The sequence below is a fragment of the Bombus vancouverensis genome, chromosome 7 (assembly GCF_051014615.1).
Source record: "Bombus vancouverensis nearcticus chromosome 7, iyBomVanc1_principal, whole genome shotgun sequence".
Lineage (NCBI taxonomy): Eukaryota > Metazoa > Arthropoda > Insecta > Hymenoptera > Apidae > Bombus > Bombus vancouverensis.
The window spans coordinates 12141647-12164171 of record NC_134917.1 but is presented as its reverse complement, the minus strand read 5'-3'; the positions used below and the strand labels follow the sequence as shown (position 1 = coordinate 12164171).

Below are 22525 nucleotides of genomic sequence, written 5' to 3'. Positions count from 1 at the left end.
ATAAACATTTTATTTTTCTTTATCTAATATTCAGTGACGCGTTTCAGTTGATTAACTATAACAACTACTTCTTAAGTTTATGGAAAAGAACGTCGACCGTGGTAATATCCACTCCCTTCCATAGTTCGTGCTATTCCTGGTATACATTCACGGCCAAAGCTACATATAAAAGACGGAAGGCGGTGGTGACGGGAGAATACGCGTACGGAGTTCACGATCTGACGATGGCTGTATTCGATAATAATTCAAGTTCAATCATTGGAAAATGCGTTCTTCTGATGTTCCTAATAATTGTTCAAGTGACAGGACAAGGTAAGAAGTTTATTTATAAAAAATAATCTGATACACTTCGTACCACTGATTGTCATAATGATTTAAGCCTTGTATTGCCTAGCAACGGGATACTTTGAGCAAATTCTTTCCAGACACGAAATATAGAACGATAATTTTAATATCATATTTCTCCGAAACTGGTAGTTTTCTATTTTGTAGTAAATCGATGTAGTAGATCGATTTTGAAATTAATTGCTACTGTTATGAATTTCATTGCAATCAAATTTGACTACGATTTATCTTGTCGTTATGTAGCAAAAGATGTTGATCATTTCACTCGTAGTTTCCAAGAGATTCGCATATTTGTAAATAAAACGAACACGCTTGTACTTCGTTATAATCGCGTACGCATAATACGTAGAAATAACGAATTTACGAGACTTTAGCACATGATCGTTTGCACTTGATTATCATGTTATCTTACATCATTCGATGAAAATATACAAGAGGTTCGCATAAATACTCGATAACTGATAACATGTCGTTCAGAGAACGGTCAAAATGCATGTGTAAATTAAAATAAGTTTGATACAGTAGATATACGAACTTGTCGAAGAAGTACGTCCTCACCACCTACGATTTTTCGTTCAATTAATAGCAGCAGTTCATGTTCATACATGAGGATTCCACGGAACATTTACTCTCAAATGCAGAGTGCCTCGTTTAAATCTACCCACGCATTATTATCTCGTAAACTATTCATTATTCGACAAAACATTTCAAGTACAATTTACTTCGTTTCAAGAGCGCTATCTTTCGATGGTTGAAAATTTTATCTCAGTGGACGTACCTTAGATTTCAAGGTGATCTTTTTATACATTAACCGATGCAGTTTTTAATTAAAACTGCAGTATATAAGAGAAGGAAAACAAAAATAAGGAACGTAGTATATCTTCTTTCCTTGTTTTTCATCTTATTGTTAGACGTTCAAATAAGCGAATTTTCATTTACGGCAATTCAGATAATAGGATCTCAGATAAAGTTCAATTAATCAGGCACTACTAAAATTTCGATTACATAAATAAAGTTCACATAAACGAAGTTCCATTCTATCGCATTGTGCCATAAAGCTAACATATGTGTACATATATATGTATACATTTACAGTAAGATTCTACGCTCTTTGGCGTGACAGAGATTTCTGTTAATTTAATCTAATTTTATTTTTTATTTTAATTTTACCACTCTATACAACACGGAAACCCAGTAAATTTTTATTCTTAGTGTTTTACTTGTACATTATTGTTTAAAAGATATATATGTATAAGGAGTTTTATTTTGTTTACTCCAACATTTTTCACCTGCGCGAATCAATGAATTCCTGGTAATTATTTCGCTTACTCTGGTCATGGTTCGTTAATAAAGAGGACTGCAATGAAGCAAATTGTCCTGGTCAATTGATTGTGAGACATTACAAGGGGATTGGCTGTACTCCTATTTACGCGAATCCTAACGACTGTTGCGCGGAAGCATACGATTGTAGTCACCTGGACAATTTGTCACGGGATAAATGCTATGTGAATGGCCACGAATACAGTGTCGGGGAGATGCTGAATCCCGAGGACAGCAATCCTTGCGACAGGAATTGTATGTGTACACAGTTCGAAAATACGTAAGTACATTAGCTTTGACGATCGTAACAATTACTATTGGGTGCAAGTTCAATACGCGCAGACAGATCCAAATCAAATCTAATCCTTCATACGGCCTTGCTCATAAGACATAGTAGTTCAACTTTTGTATCGAGTGATTCGGACAATTCACAACGTTATTCACACTATCAATATATTTTGTTGGGATCTGTATATGTATTAGTACTTTTAATGGTTACATACCGCAAGTCATGAGCATTCGAATTATGACAAAAATCATTTATGAATTGATTTGATATGTCTTGTGGGAATCATTTGAAATTTCATGAACACGTATTACTGGAACTAAATAAGATTAACTAAAAGAATATTTTTATTGTGTAAACAGTGCCTTTTTCCAATGCGAGCAATTAAGAAGTTGTTTTGGTATAGAGGAAAGATGTTCATACAGGAGGATACATGGTCTTTGTTGTGGATTTCCATTTTGCAGTGAGTAAATTAAACACAATAAATTACGATTGCGATAAGGAAAATATCTACATTTAAAAGCACGCCCAATTTTCTTTAAGTAATTCAGTAATATGATTGTTAGACTGTGAATATTCATGTAAATTCATATTCTTATGGATATCACTGAAAAGATGGAATATAAAGATCTATGGTTCTGATTGCGTTTTCTAGATGAAGAAGGAGATAATACAACTTGTAACGTCGATGGTAAAGTTTATAAGGCCGGGCAATTCTTCTATCCAAACGCTAATCCAAAGTTGTTGTGTCTTTGCATGGAGGGATACACAGGTATAATATGAAAGAAAAGCTGAAATGTGTGTAACGAAGTAATTAGTATCTAATTTATCAGTAAAAAAATGAGATATAATTAAATTTTCGTTTAGGTCAGAATATCGAGCCTTTCTGTCAGCAACTGAACCGTGATCCGTGCTCTGCTCTGTTTGATGTAGCTGCTGTCCAAGTTCATGACAAGTCAATACCTGTGTTTTTCCTGTTTAATCATTTTTGTCCTATAACCTTTTATAGATATCGTAAGTGGTCACGTGTTTTTCAGCCTTCTACGTTTTGGTCGATTATTTTTTACCCAATCATGTCTTTGTAATGTTAGAAAATTTCATAAATCTTAAGCTAGAGTAAATTAGCAATATTTTTAAAGCATTATTTAAAAGTCTCCTTAACAAGCATATTTTTTAAGTCTCCTTTTAATTTCCTTTTTGACCGAGTCTTATCTCTCTATCGTTAGAGAACGTTTTAAATCAAATTGATGTGAAACGAAAAGTCTTTTTATCGATTCATACGAAACCTAAATTAAGATGCAAAAATTCAAGTACCACGACAGAGTTAAATCGTTATTTTCTGAAAGAAACACTAATTTTCCCTATGATAAATGTATTTCTAGAATTAATTTTGTTTTTGCAGCAAGTCCAAACGACTCCGTTATTTCTAAACATGACAGCACTACATCAGTCCCTGCAGAAGGTACGCGACGTTGAAAATAATGTGCTTCAACGTGTAACATTATCTTTCATGCTTCCTTATTTGAAATTCTCAAAATAACATTACATAATAAGATTCACTAATTCTCTAGTTTATCATTATAAAAGTTTTAATTTGACTGATCTATCTACCTTTCAGTTTCAATGTGAAGCAAGTTCTATATAGGAGTTCATAGCTAATCTTTTCGCGTAATCTCGTCAATAAAGTCATCATCGTAAAATAATTAGCTGATCATTCAGTACGAACGTTTAATACCATCGTCGGCGAAAATCCAGGAAAAGAAGAAAACTCAATCTATCCTATTCAGTATCCTTCCATGATCATTTAGATACTCGCCTAATTTACTTTACTAACAAGACAATTAACGATACCAATTCCATCATATTGATCTTACAGGAAAGGTAATGTGCCGGCACGGTAATCTGATGCTGCACATAGGCGAGGAATTGAGCAATGAACAACCAATCGAAGTTTGGTCTGCCGGCATGAAATGCGTTTGCGAGGTGCCTCCATATTTGACGTGCTACATGACAACGGCATCGTCAGAAGAAGACTAAAGTCGAGATCATTTTTAAACGTAAACTATCTATCTAACTGCTTTAGTTCTTGGACATGTTATCGTTATCTGGCTAATTCTCGAAAGCTATCGCGTTTAAATAATTTGTTGATTTTATGATGTGAAATAAAACGCATTAGTAAGTTAAAAAATTAGAACGTTTCAGTGATTAGTAGAATAGCTGGTAAATCGATATAATCTACCAAAAGCTGTTGATTTTACTAAATCTTAGCAGCTGAAATTTTTTTTTCTTAATAAATTACCGACATAGATGCTTCATACTCATTCATTCAAGAATTTTTAATTCATTAATGGTATCTAATCTGTATTAATGTCGCCAAAGAACAACAACGCACGTAATAAATCCATTACCTCAAACAGAGACTCCAAAATCGTAGAAATCCGCGTGGTGCGCCATACTCTGCATAATTACCAACACAATCCCAGCCTGATAGTGATTAAACATTTCTATACAAGCATGCGCTATTTCCTTCACTGATAAACATTTTATCCACTGATAAGCAGCATTCATTTAACACAATATTCTATAACACATTTTAGTTGAATAACTAGACTAAACAGTCCTTTAGCTCATAAAAAATATACTGGTCTAGGTAATATCTCTGTTCCACGGTTCCATCTATTCGTGATATTCATCCACTGTCGAAGCTCCATACAAAAGACGAAAGACGATCGCGATAAGAGAATACGTGTGCAGAGTGCATGATCTAACGATGGCTGGGCTCGAAAATAATTCACGAAGTAAGAAGTTTATTTAGGAAAATTATCTCGCTGATATACTTGGTACCATCGATTACCTTAATGACTTAACCCTCAAGTTGTGCAGCAGCGAGGTACCTAGGTACTTTGAGCATGTTCTTTCCATACATTAAATAATATAATATAATATGATAATTTTAGTTTCATACTTTTCTTGTTTTTCATTTCTGTAACTCATCTGTTCTGTAACTCATACAGTTATAAAGAATTCGTGTCAAAATATTATATGAAAGAACAATATATCGATGCACGTCGATCCTGAAAGTAATTCTCACTGATACGAGTTATGAAAATTGAATTCGCTGCAAACGGATTTTACTACGAAATTTCTGCTTGTCGTAAGATAATAAGATATTTTTAATCTCTCCTTCCGAGATATTCGAACATTTCCAAATAAATCGAACAGACTGTTTATGATTATAATTGCGTATACGTAATATACACAAATAACGAATTTGCTAGGTTTTTCCACACGATTGTACATACTTGATTACCATGTTATTTTAATACATCGTTTCATGAAAATAGACACGAGGTTCGTGTAAATATTTGATAATTGATAAGGCGTTGTTTGATGAAATGGAAAATGTTACACTGCGCGATAAGTTTCACGTACACATTTACGTGCTTCCATTTATAACAAGATTTTACAAGTATTTGCAACGTGACGGAAATTTCAAATGACTTTGAAATGGTAGCGTGGTATTGTTTTACCTAAACAAGTAATTTTCATGAATCTTTCTTCTAAGTATCTTTTATATACGCTATTGTTTAACAGATACACAAGGATTTTTATTCTCTTTGTTTCACCTTTTTTGTGAATTTCTAATCGTATCGTCCACTTCGGACACGTTTCGTTCATAAAGAGGATCGTAATGAAACAAAATGTCCCGATCCACTGATTGTCAGACATTATAAGCCATCCGATTGTCAGAATTTCTATTTACGCGAATATCAAGGAAATTTGATGTAATACGACGTTAAGTCAGATGTTTACCATAACGTTAGCGTTGTCAACAAATTGTAATAGTAGAAATTATCAAAGAGTCACTTCAACATTTTTACATGGAATTGTACATTGGATCTCGTATCCATCGTACGTTTATTTGTGTTTATAATAAGTGTTTAAATAACACGACGCTTCTCGCGTCTTTCAGTAAATAAAATGATTTCGATGTGTAGAAGCAAATAAACTTGGTGGATTTACTTCTCTACATGCACGTATTATTTTATCTCGAAGTTCTTCCATAAAGTTTGCTGTTTTGTCGTAAACAATGGCTTGAAAATATACCCATAAGAACAAATCTACTGGAGAAAAATCTATACGGAAGAACGCATGGTCTATGTTGCGCAATTTGTTTACTGACAAATCCGTTTACTGAAGAATCTGTTTACCGTACAATTTTCATATTAGATAGATGTTTCAAGCAAAATTTCATAGCGAATCTTTTCGTATAATCTTGCCAATCAAATTCGTATCATTAATGAAATTAATACTCTTTTCGGCAAAAATCCAGATATAGAATGAAATTCGATTGGTTCTTACCAATTTTCTTCCTCGTTTATTAGACACGAGCTTAATGTACTTTACTAACGACACATTTAACGATGGTAATTCCATCACAGAGAAGACAAAATGTGACGACACGCTAATCGAACGATGAATATAGACAACGTAGGGAACTTGGAACAACTATGTTGACTTGGTTTGGTAATGTAGAAAACGTGTGCAAGTTACCCTCGTTGTTGATACACAAGACCACTTCTTAAAAATTGGTAAAAAATTATCAATACACATGCGTGAATATTTCAGGTCATTCGTCGAAGAATTTTTAATATATTCCTTCATCAGTGTTGTCATGATGTATATAATGTGTATGAATATTAACGAAGAACAACCAAGTCCGTAACAAGTTGAAGCGTGCGATCGACACATTTACTTTGGACTCCGACATTAACAATACACTCGAAAATCCTTGACATCCGTGAAGTGCGCAACGCTCTACAGGCATAATTACCACCACTATCCTATTCTGACTGTGACTAAAAATTTCTGTGTAAGTCTGCATTACTTTCTTCGATGATAAACGTTTTATTTTCATTTATCTAATATTTTGTGACGTAATTCAGTTGATTAACAGTAATAACAAGTTCTTCAGCTCATTAAGAAGAATGCTGACTTAGGTAATATCCACTCCCTTCCATAGTACCAGCTATTTCAGCTATTTATTCACGTCGAAGCTGCATATAAAAGGCGGGCGGTGATGGTGCCAGGAGAATACGCGTGTAGAGTTCACGATCTGACGATGGCCGGGCTCGGTAATAATTCGCGTTCAATCATTGGAAAATGCGTTCTTCTGATGTTCCTAGTAGCTGTTCAAGTGACAGGAGAAGGTAAGAAATTTATTTACGAAATGTATCTTAGCGATATACTTCGTACCGATGGTTATTATAATGGTTCGATTCTTATGTGATGCCAGCAACGGTGTATCTTGGTTCTTGTACGGTATTCTTCTCATATGCAAAATATAGAACGATAATTTATTCTTGCGCACAGGAATATTGTTTGAAAAATGTGTGATTTCTGCGCAAGATAGTTTTACGCTTTTTTTATCGTGTTATATAAATCGTTACTTTACATCGTCCGATGAAAATATACAGGAGGTTCGTGTAAATACTTGAAATGTGAATTGAAACTTATATATAGCGCACTGTGCGAAAAGTTTCACATAACACGTCTGCATAGATGATACGATTTTGCGTATTTGTGTATTTCGTTCGAGTAAAACGACAAATTTTCATCGATCTAACTGCATCGTTTTGTAAAAAATGTGAGAAGCTATTAAATTCCTATGCTAAGTATATTTTATACGTATTACTTTTATTCTGCTTGTTTCGCTGCGCGAATCAGTGAACTTCTTCTAATTATTTCGTTCACTTTCTTCATGTTTCATTGATAAAGAGAACTGCAATGAAGTAAATTGTCCCGGTGAACTGATTGTGAGATATTACAAGGGGATTGGCTGTACTCCTATTTACGCGAATCCCAACGACTGTTGTGCGGAAGCATACAATTGCAGTCATCTGAACAATTTGTCACGAGATAAATGCTATGTGAATGGCAACGAATACAGTGTCGGAGAGACGTTGAGACCTGAGGATAGCAATCCTTGCGACAGGAATTGCACATGTACGATGTTCAGAGATACGTAAGTACATTAGCTTTGGCGATCCTAACGATCAGTGATTGGTTCAAGTTCAATGTACATCAAATAAATCTGAATCGAATCTAATCCTTCATAATCCTGTTTATCAGATATAATAATTCGATCTTTGTATTGGGTTATTCGGAAAATCCACGATGTTATTCACACTATAAATATATTCTGTTGGGATCTGTATATGTATTAGTACTTTTAATGGTTACATACCACAAGTTATGAGAGTATTCGAACTATGACAAATATTGTTTGTGAATATATTATCATTTGAAAATCCATGAACACGCATTACTGGAACTAAAAGAATACTTTTATTGTGTGAGCAGTGCCTTTTTCGAATGCGAGAGATTAAACGATTGTAATAGTACTGAGGAAAAGGGTTGTTTGTACAGAAGAACGCATGGTCTTTGTTGCGGAGATCCATTTTGCGGTGAGTAAACTAAATACAATAAATTAAGATTGTAATAAGAAAGATCAAATATGTTCAGAAGTATCGGTATTAACATAATTTGTAATCCATTTTATGCGGGTCGTTGTTTAAAAGCAAATTCTATTTTCTTTGAATAATGAAGCAGGACAGCGGTTCTCAACTCGTGGCCATAAAGTTCTCACACATGCAAATTATTGCTGTTTTATTCGAATAAAAAGTATTTGGCATGTGCATTTACTCGTAATAGAACTCTTCTCTATGAATTTGATAGTTGTTAATGTGCAATTGACGAGTGTTTTAAATATACATGTGCATTTGGCACGTTACGGATTGAGATTTTGATAACAAAGAATCATTTACAGGGGGTCAATGATAAACAAAAGGTTGCGAACCGCTGCAGCAGTAGAATAGTTGCACTGCGGATACTTATGCAAATTCATATTCTTATGAATATCACTGAAAAGACGGAATGTAAAGATCTCTGATTTTGATTGTGTTTTTTAGATATGGAAGAAACAGATAATACAACTTGTACCGTTGACGGTAAAGTTTATGAGGCCGGGGAGTTCTTCTATCCAAACGCTAATCCAAAGTTGTTGTGTCTCTGCATGGAGGGATACACAGGTATAACATGAAAGAAAAGCTGAAATGTATGCAACGAAGTAATTGGTATCTAATTTATCAGTAAAAAAATGAAACATAATTAAATGTTCTTTTAGGTGAGAATATCGAGCCTTACTGTCAGCAATTGAACCGTGATCCGTGCTCTGCTCTGTTCACGAGTGCTGCTGCCCAAGTTCATGACAAGTGGTTACCTCTGTTTCTTATGTTACCAAGATATCATTGCTATCAACCTGTATATACGGGCCGTAAGTTCACAATTGGAAACACGTGTTTAATCCTTCCGCGTTCTCTGCATCAGAAGTATTAATTTTCTATAAAATGTTTCCTAGACGACTAATTAGTTGTAAAAAAAAATGAATTTTGGAAGTTACAATACTAGCTACCGCCTAATAACTGAACTGAGTGCCATTTACTGGGAAAATTTGGGAGATAGCGTCCAAGTCCGTCATAAGCAGCTCCGAAAATGGTTACGAATGATATATTTTCGTAATTTTTGTTTACTTTTCGGAATTCTCAAGATAAATGCAAACAAATGTAATAACTAGAATTGGGATAATGCTCGGGTTTCAATTACGATGGTGGACGTGAAACATTTTTTTATTTTTCTATCCTACCACATGCTGAAATTGCGTTTGGGTAATTAAAAAATAATTATAATTAAAAAATAAAGCTTTAGAATTATTACGCAGATTGAGAAAGTATGTTATGAATTGAAATTTGAAACAGTGAGAAACATTCTATTAATTAAAATTTCTATTAAGTAAGATTTTCCAGATTAGTAGAAAAATTAGAAAAACATTAGCGTGCGTGGATACATAAAATCATATATGGTGAACAAAAATTATTTCACTTATATGTACTTAGAAAAAAGCCAAAATGTACAAATAATTAGAAAAAAGTATCATTTGTACCCATTTTCAAAGCTGCTTATGGGCAGACTTCGACGTCATTTTTCTGGTCGATACCAAATTTTCCGAACGAATAGTACTTATTTCAGTTATTAAGAGGTAAAGTACTATAACTTCCAACAGTTATCTTTCTCAAGTAATTATTCATTTCGAAAACTTCCTCGTAAGAGAAATCTATGTTACAGAATTAATTTTGTTTTTGCAGCGGACTTAAAGAACGTCGATATCGAGGAATTTAACAACGTTATGTCGGTTTCTGCGGGAGGTAAGTGGCTTTGAGAATGTGCTTCAACCTGTAACGTCATTTCTAATGTCTCCCTACCTGCATTTCTCGAAATGATATTCAAATAGGATTCATCGATTCCGTATTTCATCATCATCATAGAAATTTGAACTTGACCAATCTGTTTATCATTCAGTTTTCATATCAGACAGATCTGATGTAGAATTTCATAGCATAGACATGAGGTGATCATTTAATACGATTATTTAATGCTGTTGGCAAAAATCAAAGAATTAAACGCAGCTCGTTGACACTTTCTTGACATTTGGTACTCGTCTCACTTATTTTACTGTGAAGTTATTATGTGAATGCAATCAATGATGTTAATTTTATTATATTGGTTTTTACAGAAACCAAAACGTGCCGATTTTATAATGATACGAAGCGCGTAGGTGAGGAATTTGAGCCGGAACCGGTCGACATGTGGACGGTTGACTTGAAATGTAAATGCGAGGTGCCTCCATTTATAACGTGTCAGAGGTCAATGGCAGTGCCAGTAGATGATGGAAGTGGAGAGAATTTTGAAACGTAAACTATCCATCTAACTGCTTTAGTTCTTGAACATGTTATCGTTATCTGACTAATTTTTGAAAGCTATCGCGATTAAATAATTTGTTGATTTTATGATGTAAAATAAAATACATTAATAAGTTAAAAAATTAGAACGTTTCAATAATTAGTAGAATAGCTCGTAAATCGATATAATCTACCAGAAGCTATATTTGTATTTTACTAAATCGTAGCAGTTGAAATTTTTTAAATACGCTTTGTTACTGAAAGAAAGGAACGTGTGGCATTTAGTGATAAATTGCTTTCTTTATTAAATTTGCATTTCTTTATTATCCTAACTATTGTCTATTAATGATATAGTTTATCAACCAATCTTTGACAACGAAAGGATAATAAACGATAGAATGAGACTCGTTTTACGACGCGACGCGCCAGCTTTGATATAAACTTGTAATGTTTGCATAATTAATATGATTATCCGGTATTTCATTGCTCGAAATTGAAAAACTTTCTGTTCTTTAAAGGAGCCATCTTTTCATCCTGGAGAAACACCTTCTATCAATCTGTGTTATATCTTGAAAACCATATTTCAGAAAGTTCTTAAGCTTCTTAAGTCTTTGTATCGCGCGCGCATTCGAACGAAGTTTTAAATCATAGATAAGAGAGAAAGATATATATATATACCTCTTACAATATAAATAATTCACCCAACTTTTAATCCAAGAACGTTATTCATCGAATACCTTGGGCGAGTTTCTCGATCGAAGAAAATTTAAGGAATTTCGAGTATCTTAGTGAATATCGGACAACTATGCGTTTCATAAATCTGTCATAATTTACCGAAGATTGCGGTACATCGCACTGAATACCGAGATTTTTCGTGTCTCCGTCAAATTTTACGTTTCTCAATTTATAATCCGCGAAAGCATGGTACAAACCATTTTATTGCGAAGAAAGAGAAAACGAACTTCCAATTTTCGTTTTCTTTTTTCTTTCTTCTTGTTTGTATGTCGCTATCGATATTTTATCTATCGTGCTCTGATAAAAATAAATTATATGTTCATAGAAATTAACAAGGAAATAAGCAGGAAAGGAAATAAACAAATAAACAAATCGCAAGAAGTAACAAAAATCTTGCATACATAAACCTAATAGTCGGTTTGAACACATTGATAAGAACGTTTCAAATATTCTCAGATATACCAGGAACAAACCTGCGAACGTATCGTGGTTCATTTAAAAAATTTAATTCGCAGCTTACGCTGCGGTACACACAACGTTTTATCACTTTTCCAGACCTACTAATTTCCCATTCATTTAAATGAACCAGAAGCATGCTTATTTCGAGTCGCACGATCTCGTGTAACATGACGTTACTAGAAAAAATAAACAGATCTAAAAACGTTGCATTAATGATACGAAATGTGCACATTCCTCGGGAGTAAATATTGGAACGTTTGTCGTACTATTTTATTCTGTGCATTTTTATATATTTTATATGTAACTGGATTAAACAGGGTGTTTCACAGATGTCAACTAAAATTTGAAAACTTTCCTCGACAATCCACAAAAGCCCACATTGTATGTCGATTTAATAATTTTGTTTCTGTTGAAAAATTGTATTTCTCATAGAAAAAAAAAAAAAAAAGGAATCTGAACCGATCGACTTCCCAAAGATTGAATTAACAATTTACCATTTCCGATGAAAAGCAAGATCCAAATGCATAGATTACACTCCGCTTTGGCGAATAACTACGTTTAAATACCTGAAATTTCACCTAATACGAGTTCTTTTCATCACGATGTGTGCACTCTTTAAGTAATTATGTTGTTATACCTACTTTTAGTGATATTCACGTTTCAAGCAAAGCCAGCATTTGCATGCATTTGAATACATTACAATACCTTCTACGTACAAACTGACGTTTTTACCAGCTATTTACGTGCGCGCGCGAACTTTTTGATTACATAATCTATTCTTGCATCGCGTTGTTTCTAGTTTCAATGCTATTCTGATATCTTCCACGTGAATTTAAACTGCAGAGTGCGTCATTTTGATATAAAATGTTATACCGTAAGTTTTCGATCAAACGATCGCGTATTTTACAGAAGAAAATATTCAGAGAGATTTCAATATGTAGATGGATCTTGCTCCATTTAAAGATATACTGAAAAGAGAAAATAACCTAGATTTTCTAGATAGATATGTGAGATGTAATACAGATGTGTGTCACGATTGCAGAAAATAAATATAAAATTTGAAAAACTAACTGTAAATAGACGAGAGATACACGATCTAATTCTTGAGCTCGTTTAATAAAAGTAGGTTACTTAATAATTCATCCTTAAATAACTATTATTATCAAGCTACAATTAATCGATTAATCCCATTTTCCCGAACTGTATACAGTTTACGTATGAAACAACATTTTTTGAGATGTTACCAATGAATGTTAAAAATTCGAGAAGTAGAAGATCACAACGTTAATTTAAGATATAATATTAGAATTGAATATTAGAATTTGTATACTTTATACAATTTTTGTTTGTAAACTTTATAATTTTAGTTGCTGAAATATTACTCAAAACTAATTAGGATTATTTTCCTTAGAAAAAGAGTTTCTAGTTTTAAATTATTTTCGTTTTAGAATAAATGAAAATCCTTTACCTGTTGCTTAAACTATGTTATGTAATTTCAATTTGTAACAATCGGATTTTTTAATGAATTAGTCGGTGTCCTGAATTCTTTCTCTTTTTTTTTCGAGCCGGTTCTTATAGTCTTTGCCATCACGTACCGGCTAACGAGAGCCTCGTTAGTTACTAACGAATTGTTTGGATACAATCCAACTTCCAAAACGTGCTTTCCGTTTGTTTAATATTCGAATTGGTGATGATTCAATTTGAATGTTCTAACACTGTACAAATGAAATGGCTTGTGTTACTTTAGAGAGAAAAATTGTTAAATTTTCAATTAGATTATTTAAAGGAAAGTCATAATTGGCACTCGACACCATACACTTTTTGTTTATTACTATAAAATTTGATTTTACTTTTATGACATACTTATATTTTAAAATCGTTCTAAAAGCTTGGTAAATATATTTACTTGCCAAATATATTAATTCTTGTAATCTACTCTAAGATTACACGTATGTTAATTATCGCTATTGTTACTATTACTACGTTTGCAAATAGTACGATTAAATTGGAACTTATTCATTCGTTTCAATTATTTTAATATGCAATAGCAAATTTCATTAATTTAATCGTAGTAATAAATTTGCTGTAGAACACGCGATATAAAACTTATTAAAGTTAAGATAGTGAGCATTATACTTATCGTTGATTTACATAAAATGGCATTAATAAACATAATATAATCAGGAAATCTGACCCCGGTATGTAAGCGACAAAATTAATCGAAGCCTCTCTCGCACAGCCTTTGACTCTTGAAACGTTTCACCTGCGACTTATAGAGCATGACGAACCGTTTTGTCTTAAAGTCGGCTTTAAAGAAACTAACAGGATCATGCAGTAAGGCTTCTGGTCCTTTAGATCTTCTAAGGTCTTTGCACCGGACTCTGTTCAAGTAATAAATTCTTTTTAGAATCTTACGAACGTTCGATATTCGCCACATTATAAAACATTGCAGGAAAAATGATCAATAACTCGTGTTGCTGTTAATAATTGTTTAACTGTTTAAAGAGGGAAAACGAGTTAAATATACGGATTATTTTTTTTCAAAAACAATACTACATTTGGGGATTTCCTATCCTTTTACGTGTCAATTCATTCGCGTTAATGATAAATTATGTTATAATTAATATAACTGGAGTTGACTTTTTCGTGTTTTGATTAATTAATACATTTTTATAATTAGTAAAAAGTTAGTAAAAGTTTCTGGTTAGGGGATGATCCAGTTAACAGGTTAATAACGTATTTATCAATTTTTGTTTTATATGACATTTTTAAAATTCTTATTATTAGGAAAATATTTTTGAACCGTTTTGCAGAAAAAACAATGAGACACCCCGTACAACGTTACGTAGATAGGAAATAAATGACCGAGTAGAACGTGTCTGGATTTGTCACTCGACTAAGATAACAATTGTCATTTGTTATTAATGGATTTTATATCGTGGGAATTAGACTTCACTAAAGCATTGTCACAATTGGAATATTCCTAATATAGAAATCTTATCTTGTCCCGCTTTTTGTGTCGCCTATCGATTAGTGTGTTTTCGAATATCCAGACAGTTTTCGAAGATAAAAAAATATGTTTATAACACAGCAATTTATTAATTCGAGAAGATTGCAGTATTTTTTAGATATGGATCAATGATTTTATATTTCATTGGCGAAGAATCTTTACTGAAAATGTATCGATTCTAATGAATTTTTAATTTTTTAATAGTGGAGTTGTTGAAAAATCAAACGTGGCTGAATTCTGACTCATCACTTATTTTCGATGAAACTTATATAATATTACGCTACGCATAATTTAAATAGATATTACATATTAAACGTTATTACAAATATTATTTATATAAATTATCGAGTAGCTTTGGTAATATCTTTTCATTTTAGGTGTATTTCTATTCCTTTTGAGAACTTTCGAATTAATGTAATATCAATATGAAGAATCGTAATCAATATAGAATACCACTAATTAATTAGATTGCAATCTATGTTGCTCTAATTCCCGAATCAAATAGATATTTAATCATTAATCTGATCACAGATATATAATTACATCTAGACAGACTTTTTACCGTAGAAAAGATGAAAACAGGTTATTGATAAGATTAACTTCTTAATTGTGTAATTTCTTATCATTTGCCTTTTTTTTTATTGAGAAATCAATTTGAAATATTCTAGAAGAATAATAATTATAATTTTACGTGTTAATACAAAAGTATATTTTTTCCTATGGTATTATTCAGAACTATAGGAAGGCATTGCAAACAATATAATAATGCCACTTAAGGCATTATTACATTCACAAACGCTTTAAATATCACTGAAGCCCGTAGTCGTTTTCCACTCACACATATTTGTCTGTTTTCAAAAATTCTAGACAATTATAAACAAATTTTCATTAACACGTGTATTTCCATACTTCAATTTTATATCAAAGGTGCGTTGTTCACAGAATTTGAAAAATTGTTCATAAAGATGAGAGTGGAACTACGTTGGAAAAGTTTAGAGGATCATAGAAAAATTAAGTAAATAGATAAACAAATAAATCATTTTTATGTTTCATGCGAGTTACATTTAATCGATACGTATTTTTCTGTAGTAACAGCCATATCATTACTATCGGACGTAATGTTTGCCTTGGAATTTTCTGGTATCAAAAATAATATCTCCGATGATAACGTAATTTTACGATCTAAGTTAAATGTAACAAATAAATAAATATAAATCGTATATTATTAATCGCTTTAAATATTTTAGTAAATTGATAGCAATTAATAACACTGGATGAAAATAAAGAATTTTCGATATGATAAATACAATAAATGACTGAAATATGAGAATCCAAAGTAAATGATATAAGGAATAAATAACCTCTCTTATTTTATACAAAATAATATTTTTGTATCATTATTTCGACGACAATCCATAAATATAGATACAAAATCTCGCTAAATAACTACGCCTCTATCAACAAATAACAGATTACGTGCAACTCGTTTATCAATATTTCAAACGATATTAATAAAATTCAGCTTATTTATAATCCTTTACATATGTAATTTACATATGTTACACTGGAATTAAATTCTTCTATATTTGCATATATTCAATATATATTTTGCATATATTTTCGAAATCAAGTTTCTTCGATAAATCTCACTAATGTAGCTGTAACTTTTGCGCGTGTTACACGTAAGATTAGATATAAGTTGGATAATATCTCGTAAAGATCCATTCGATGCACATTGTTACGTAAAAAGCTTACAACGATGTTCACAATTCCAATCAAACCACTGATTTTTATTCGTCAAACCGATGCAACGAACCGATATCCCCTAACCACGATATATAACTTCAAATCCACGATCCTAATCACTTTGGCGAAAGTAAAAAGATGTTTGATATTAATGTACTTCACACAAAAATTTGCCCGAGAAATGCTTCGAAATGTCCAAGTTTAATCTTCCCAGAGAAGATTTCGTTTTATCGAAACTTTCGAGCCGATAGTTTGTTCATCCGTTTCGCGCGCGTCATCGATACGAATCAACTCCTAAACGGGCTTATAGCCGGTTAGCCCCATTTCTTTCTCTACGCCGAACACAGTATCGATTAGCGGAGCACCAGGTGCTCGAGATACCCTGACCTTGACACGGAACACGTTTTTCAGTCAACTCTCACGCTCACCGTGACAATTTGCCGGAGGGACACATCGTTGGTGCCCGCTTGCAGCAGCAACCGCTTCGTCTCACGCACGTGTCCTCTTTATGCTCCGCAATCAGAGAGCAGAATCGCATCCGAAAGTCTCACGTCGTACATTCTTCGATTTATCGTACGAGTTGTATCTCGCGACAGTAATGCTCGACACTTCGTCGACCTTACGTATACATATCTAACCGGTTCACGCTGAAATTTCCCATGGCGTACGGTTTGTGCCCGTTCGTTCTCACCAGATGAAAGCCTCTGCTCTTCTTATCCACCTTTTCGCCAGCCAAAACGGCCGGGTACCTGGGAGGACACAGGCCAAGCAGATAAAAAGAAAATCCTCCGCATTTCCAGCCCCAGAAACCCACATCCGAATTGATGGACTCGGCGAAATACATCACGGATCTGTGATGATCACACTCGAAAGGCTTCCAATTGTCCCAACAACCTGGCTGGTTGATCCCACCGTTCATATAGAAATCTATGTGCCCGCTCATCTCCACCTTGCCCTGAATGAACGCGTTCGTATGAAAGACATCGACGAAGACCGCGTCCGACGGGTCTAATTTGTAGTCATTCTCCACGGTGACAAACAACGGCATGGCAGGATCTAAACCCGTTATCCTTGACATCTTGTACGGTCTGAGAGCTCTAGCCGCGAACGCGGGCACGTGAGCACCCAGACTAAAGCCGATCACGTGGATATCGTCCGCACCCACGTCCCTCAGTCTCTGCACCAGCTGGGCCAAACAATCGCCCACGTGTGGCACGTTTTGCACAACGATGGGATAGCAGGGTGCCGTAGCTAGACGATGCCAATCCATGGCTATCACATTGTAGTCATAGGTTTTCAGATATTCGTTTCGCACGTCCACTAGGTAAGACAGTGCCATGTCAGAATCGTAACCGTGTATCAGGATCTTGGTAGGGTTCGAAGGTTCGAAATGGATTCGTTTCAAATTCGAGCGCTTCTCGTCGACCATGATCTGCTGACCCGCATCGGGATTTCTTTGCGTGTATAAGAAGAACGTCACCTCTTTATCAGGGCAAGTTTGATTCGTGTTCACCAGACACGGTCCTATAAAGTAGTCCTTGGCGACACCTTCGTCCAACGAGTTGCTGACGACGAGCGGTTGCATTTGCGAGCCAGTGGACGGACGAACCATCAGAGAGATGGCCAATACACAAACGTAAAACATTTTCCACGTTGTCAGGTGTTCCATGTTGAGTCTGTTGACTGGTCCAGTGGTCCTCCACCGGCAAGACTGAAGACTGACGGCCGTTAGGGCCGGTTTCACTCGACTGCCGAGACGAAACTAGCAAGCGGTTCGTGCGTCAGCCAGTCGCAAGGGAAACTTTCCGCTCGATCAGCACGTACCACTGGCCGCACGAGCTCTGAATTCTTAAAGAGGGGCATGCCAGACCCGACTCGTCTAATTACCTGGCTGTGACGACGTATGCACGTGACGATCGATAGACGCGCCGCCACCGCTCGATCGCGACTGCCTCGACAAAGGTCGAGCCGATGACGAATTGAAGCACGCTGTTGCCGATATTAGTCTACGCTAGTGTTCGCGCTTTTTGGAAGCGTCACTGACTGCCGATTCGCGAAATTGATCAGCGGAAAGAACGATAACGGGAAACGACGCCCCAGTGTTCAATGGGACTATTGTCTACGAGCTGGAATCTGTAACGGTGTAGAAACAACGCCGGAAGATTCGACGTGAACAAATCGCGAGTCTGTCGATATGACTGGCGCAGGCGCGCGACCGAAAGCGGAGCGCAGCCGACGGAAATCGATGATGACACTCGCGTGTGATTTCGTAGATAACGTAGTGTTGTTATGGAAACCGTGAATCGATGAGTCAGACAGCGCTTTCGGCGATCGTTCTTCGAACTTTCTTCGATTTTCATCGAAGTTGTTATAATTATAATTAGTTGTACGAAAATATAACCAATAGGAAGAATTTATTCTATCAATGGCGTATTTAGGCGTAATCCTATTTTTTATTTTATGTTATCTATTATCGTGACTGCGTGTAATCTTATAATTTGTCGTCCATTTATCTTGTTTTTTTCTTAATTATCTTTCCTACTTCAATAATTTTTAGTAATAGATCCATTACTTTAGTAGCGTATATCAAAGAAATAATTGTTAGGATTGCAGCAATTGTTTTCAGCGAAAGGAAACAATTTTGGATTCACGTTCATCTCTACTTGATAAAATCTAGTTAATTATTGTTCACAATACATAAGAGGAAGTTTGCGCGCCATTGAAGGCAATCTTCAGTGTCATTGAAGTTAATCACGTGAACCTACCATGTTCTCCCGATCCTAGTACATACACGACAAATACATACATCAACTTATAATTGCTCTAATTGACATGGTATGTCGCGTTAAATTGTTCTTTTTAGTCAGTTACTCGAGCATTATATCCAGCAACAATTCATATTTCACTTGAAATATCAAAACAAATATTTTAAGTTTCCGGATATTTAAAAAATTTTAACTTTTTGTTCTTGTATTCTCGTTAAAAGAAAAAGAACACATTTTACCTTCTGATGGAATTTTTGGTTCGAGAGATCAGATTAATTATTTACAGATCACAATCGTTATAACGTACAATATTACATAAAAGTGATTTATAAATAATAATTAATTAGAAATCAAACAGTTGTTAGAATATAAAACAGCCGAAAGTGGCGTATGACGATAAAAATGATGCCTGGAAATATTAGTTTCGGATGTGGCCGTGAAAGTGGACGCGTGTTTCCGCCGCTAGAAGGTGAAATTCTCGCTTAGTATGCGGCTCGTAGACACGTACTTTCCCGTAGAGTGTAGAACGTACGTTGAATGTCAATTGCCAAAAACACTTTTACGTTCGTTTCGAGAAATGGCTTTGTCTGTTCCAATTACGCGTTGTGCGCTCAATTATCGTCATCTACCAATTGCTGGCCAAGGTAACCGCTGACTTTATATGCCGAAATTTCAAGCACTGAAAACACAGCCAGAAAATGCTTGCTTGGACAAAAATGAAGGGTTGAAACCACGACATGCCACGAGGGAAACGATAGAGGGATAATTTTTGTGATAAACGAGCCGATGTAATGACGGTCCGCTTTCCAGCCCTTTCTCGATGCATCAAGATGCAATAAAAATGAAAATAAACGGGTTTACTAATGGCGTGATGTAAATGTATAATAAAGAATAATTGTACGTGATAAACCGTGTCTCGGTGATCTTAATGTGACGTCGTGGGAATTTTAATAGCGGAAATGAAGTGAAAGATCGGTTGTAAAGAATTTGTCAAAATCTTAGATAAGTGTGATTATTGTAATTAGTTTTGTTGAGCTTGAGGTTGACTGATTGAAGAACTAATGGATGAATTTGTAATAGAAATGTATATTGAAATAATTAAAGGCATAAGTATAATGTATAAATTTATGCTGATTCAGATCCTTACTTTCTTAGTGTTATTTATAGCAAAAGACATTACCAAAAAAAGTTAAGCTTATAGTTTTAGCTTGAGGCTACAGGGAACATAAATAGAAATAGATTTTATTAGTTCCTTTGTTCCTAGACCTTGCAAACCAAAACATAATGTATACTTAAGAGTACAATAATATGTACCGTACCTTTTTAGAATATTTCTGCGTAATAGCAGTCTACAGGTCACGGATGTACATAAATAAAGATGTAGAGTTTTTCTTGAAGTAGTTACATCAACAAGTTTCTTGCAAATTCGTCAAAAAAAAAGAGACGCGCACGTACTACAGTTCGAAAGTACCCGAATACTTGATCGTTTCATACAAAACGTAATTTAATTACAAAATTCTAGAAAAATTGTAGATCTCGCGAAGACTTTATGCCTTCTAGTGCTACTAGAATAGTACCATGTATTCGCGTACGATTGAATATTTTGTCGCGATTAAATTGATTTTTAAAAATTAATATGTACGTTATGATAAAACTGACTTGTACAATCGTTACACCATGCAGAAGTATTTGCAAAGACGATAAGTCCTTACCTTTTGATTCTTTAATTTCTGAATTATGAGTTAGATTAAGACGAATTCTAAACTGATAAAAGAACTATCGACGTCAATGCAACCAATGATATTGAGATAGTAGACATTTTTCGGAAACTCAGAAATGTATTATATAATAAAAGACGATCGTCATTCGTAAATGCGTATGTAAATTATATAGTTGAAATATACGCGACAGTTTTTGCTATTTAAATCCATTCAAAGGAGGAATAATAAATACAGTTTCTATCGGTTGTTTGAATTTTCCAGAAGAAACCGCTTATATAACATGGAAACAGAGGGGATAATGCTTTGTCCAATATCGAAACGGCGCAAAAAGAATTACATAGCTTGTTAAAAATATGCGGAGGAAGATACCGAATGCTGGAAAAATACCCTTCTTACCGCATTTTAAAAAATACCAATTCCATCGAAATGAATAGAATGAAATCTGAAACGTTCACTTTCTTCCCTTTAAATATGAAATTTTATTTTATGCTATCTTGTTTTACTTTGTTTATTATACTAAATAACATTTCTCATATCTCCGACCTTTTATTACAATAGGATACGTAGTTTCGCGTAATATACATTTTATTTATGTATCCTATTAATCTTTTTGTTTCTGTTAACAAAACAATTTTATTTATTCGAATATTCTCTACGTTTTAAATAAATAAAATTATCCTTTCAATAAATATTATTACGTTCCCTGAACAAAATTATGCTTTTCGTTACCTTATATGTATTCCTCTCTATGTCTTTATTCGGGTGAAAGTCGAATATCGTGAAAAATATCGCATGAAGATTGATGTAACATTACCCGTTCTCACCCGTTTTAGCTGTTTCAAAATTCATAACAGGAAAGGAAAGCATAATCTCGTTCTCTCCGCCAAACATCACAAATAGGAAATTGCAGATTTCCCCGGAATACCCCGGAATTCTATTTCGCAATTCTGTCTGTGCAAATCGTCCCGACATAACACGTCTAACTAGTACCAGGATCAACGAATTTCGGTTGAAAATTTCTCCATTGCCAGGCTCCATCGTTATAAATAAATAAAACATTAAATTGCCAATTAACCGACCAGACTCCACCACCTCGTTATTTTCGACAATATCACCATAGACAAAAGAGTCTTCGAATTAATCTATATCGCGTTACTTTTCCAATTAAACGTCGATAGTCGGGCAGCTTTTTAATTTGACGATTCGTTACGATACAAGAACTGCCGCGAATCAGTGTTTAATCTTTCCCAGCGCCTCGTCTTTTTAAGCTCATCGAACCAATCCTTTTCCCGTCTAAAAAATTATGTTGTTTAACTTTCAGCATATATTAGCTTTAAAAA

General features: G+C 34.3%; 3 protein-coding genes across 5 annotated transcripts in view; 2 read left to right on the top strand and 1 right to left on the bottom strand.

Moving 5' to 3' along the window:
* Positions 1-154: 154 nt before the first annotated feature.
* On the top strand, positions 155-4139 carry LOC117155985 (uncharacterized). Of its 2 annotated transcripts, none has more exons than XM_033332601.2 (7): positions 155-312; positions 1699-1945; positions 2314-2414; positions 2607-2723; positions 2819-2965; positions 3354-3413; positions 3828-4139. In XM_033332601.2, the coding sequence occupies exons 1-7, from the start codon at positions 225-227 to the stop codon at positions 3986-3988; spliced, it is 921 nt and encodes a 306-aa protein (XP_033188492.2). In that variant the 5' UTR covers positions 155-224; the 3' UTR covers positions 3989-4139. The 2 variants fall into 2 exon arrangements, with proteins under 2 accessions (XP_033188492.2, XP_076476273.1); XM_076620158.1 differs by lacking the exon at positions 3828-4139 and adding an exon at positions 3570-3730.
* Positions 4140-6272: 2133 nt separating this feature from the next.
* LOC117155988 (uncharacterized) lies at positions 6273-11058 on the top strand. Of its 2 annotated transcripts, XM_076620152.1 has the most exons (8): positions 6273-6824; positions 6898-7161; positions 7730-7976; positions 8315-8418; positions 8923-9042; positions 9138-9287; positions 10156-10215; positions 10584-11058. In XM_076620152.1, the coding sequence occupies exons 2-8, from the start codon at positions 7032-7034 to the stop codon at positions 10763-10765; spliced, it is 993 nt and encodes a 330-aa protein (XP_076476267.1). In that variant the 5' UTR covers positions 6273-6824; positions 6898-7031; the 3' UTR covers positions 10766-11058. The 2 variants fall into 2 exon arrangements, with proteins under 2 accessions (XP_076476267.1, XP_033188496.2); XM_033332605.2 differs by having other exon boundaries at positions 6273-7161.
* Positions 11059-15973: 4915 nt separating this feature from the next.
* Positions 15974-22525, bottom strand: part of LOC117155984 (lost and found) — a 243521-nt gene continuing 236969 nt past the window's right edge. Inside the window, exon 7 of the mRNA XM_076620001.1 lies at positions 15974-18461. Coding sequence (XP_076476116.1) covers positions 17319-18461 — 1143 coding nt within the window. The 3' untranslated portion in view covers positions 15974-17318. The remainder of the gene's footprint in view (positions 18462-22525) is intronic.

Excerpts from the sequence above, each read along its gene's own strand:
- LOC117155985 (XM_033332601.2), top strand. The coding sequence starts at position 225 with ATGGCTGTATTCGATAATAATTCAAGTTCAATCATTGGAAAATGCGTT. Across the intron at positions 1,946-2,313 it reads TGTACACAGTTCGAAAATAC|TGCCTTTTTCCAATGCGAGC; the intron begins GTAAGTACATTA and ends TTGTGTAAACAG. Across the intron at positions 3,414-3,827 it reads TACATCAGTCCCTGCAGAAG|GAAAGGTAATGTGCCGGCAC; the intron begins GTACGCGACGTT and ends TTGATCTTACAG.
- LOC117155988 (XM_076620152.1), top strand. The coding sequence starts at position 7,032 with ATGGTGCCAGGAGAATACGCGTGTAGAGTTCACGATCTGACGATGGCC. Across the intron at positions 9,288-10,155 it reads TCAACCTGTATATACGGGCC|CGGACTTAAAGAACGTCGAT; the intron begins GTAAGTTCACAA and ends TTGTTTTTGCAG. Across the intron at positions 10,216-10,583 it reads TATGTCGGTTTCTGCGGGAG|AAACCAAAACGTGCCGATTT; the intron begins GTAAGTGGCTTT and ends TGGTTTTTACAG.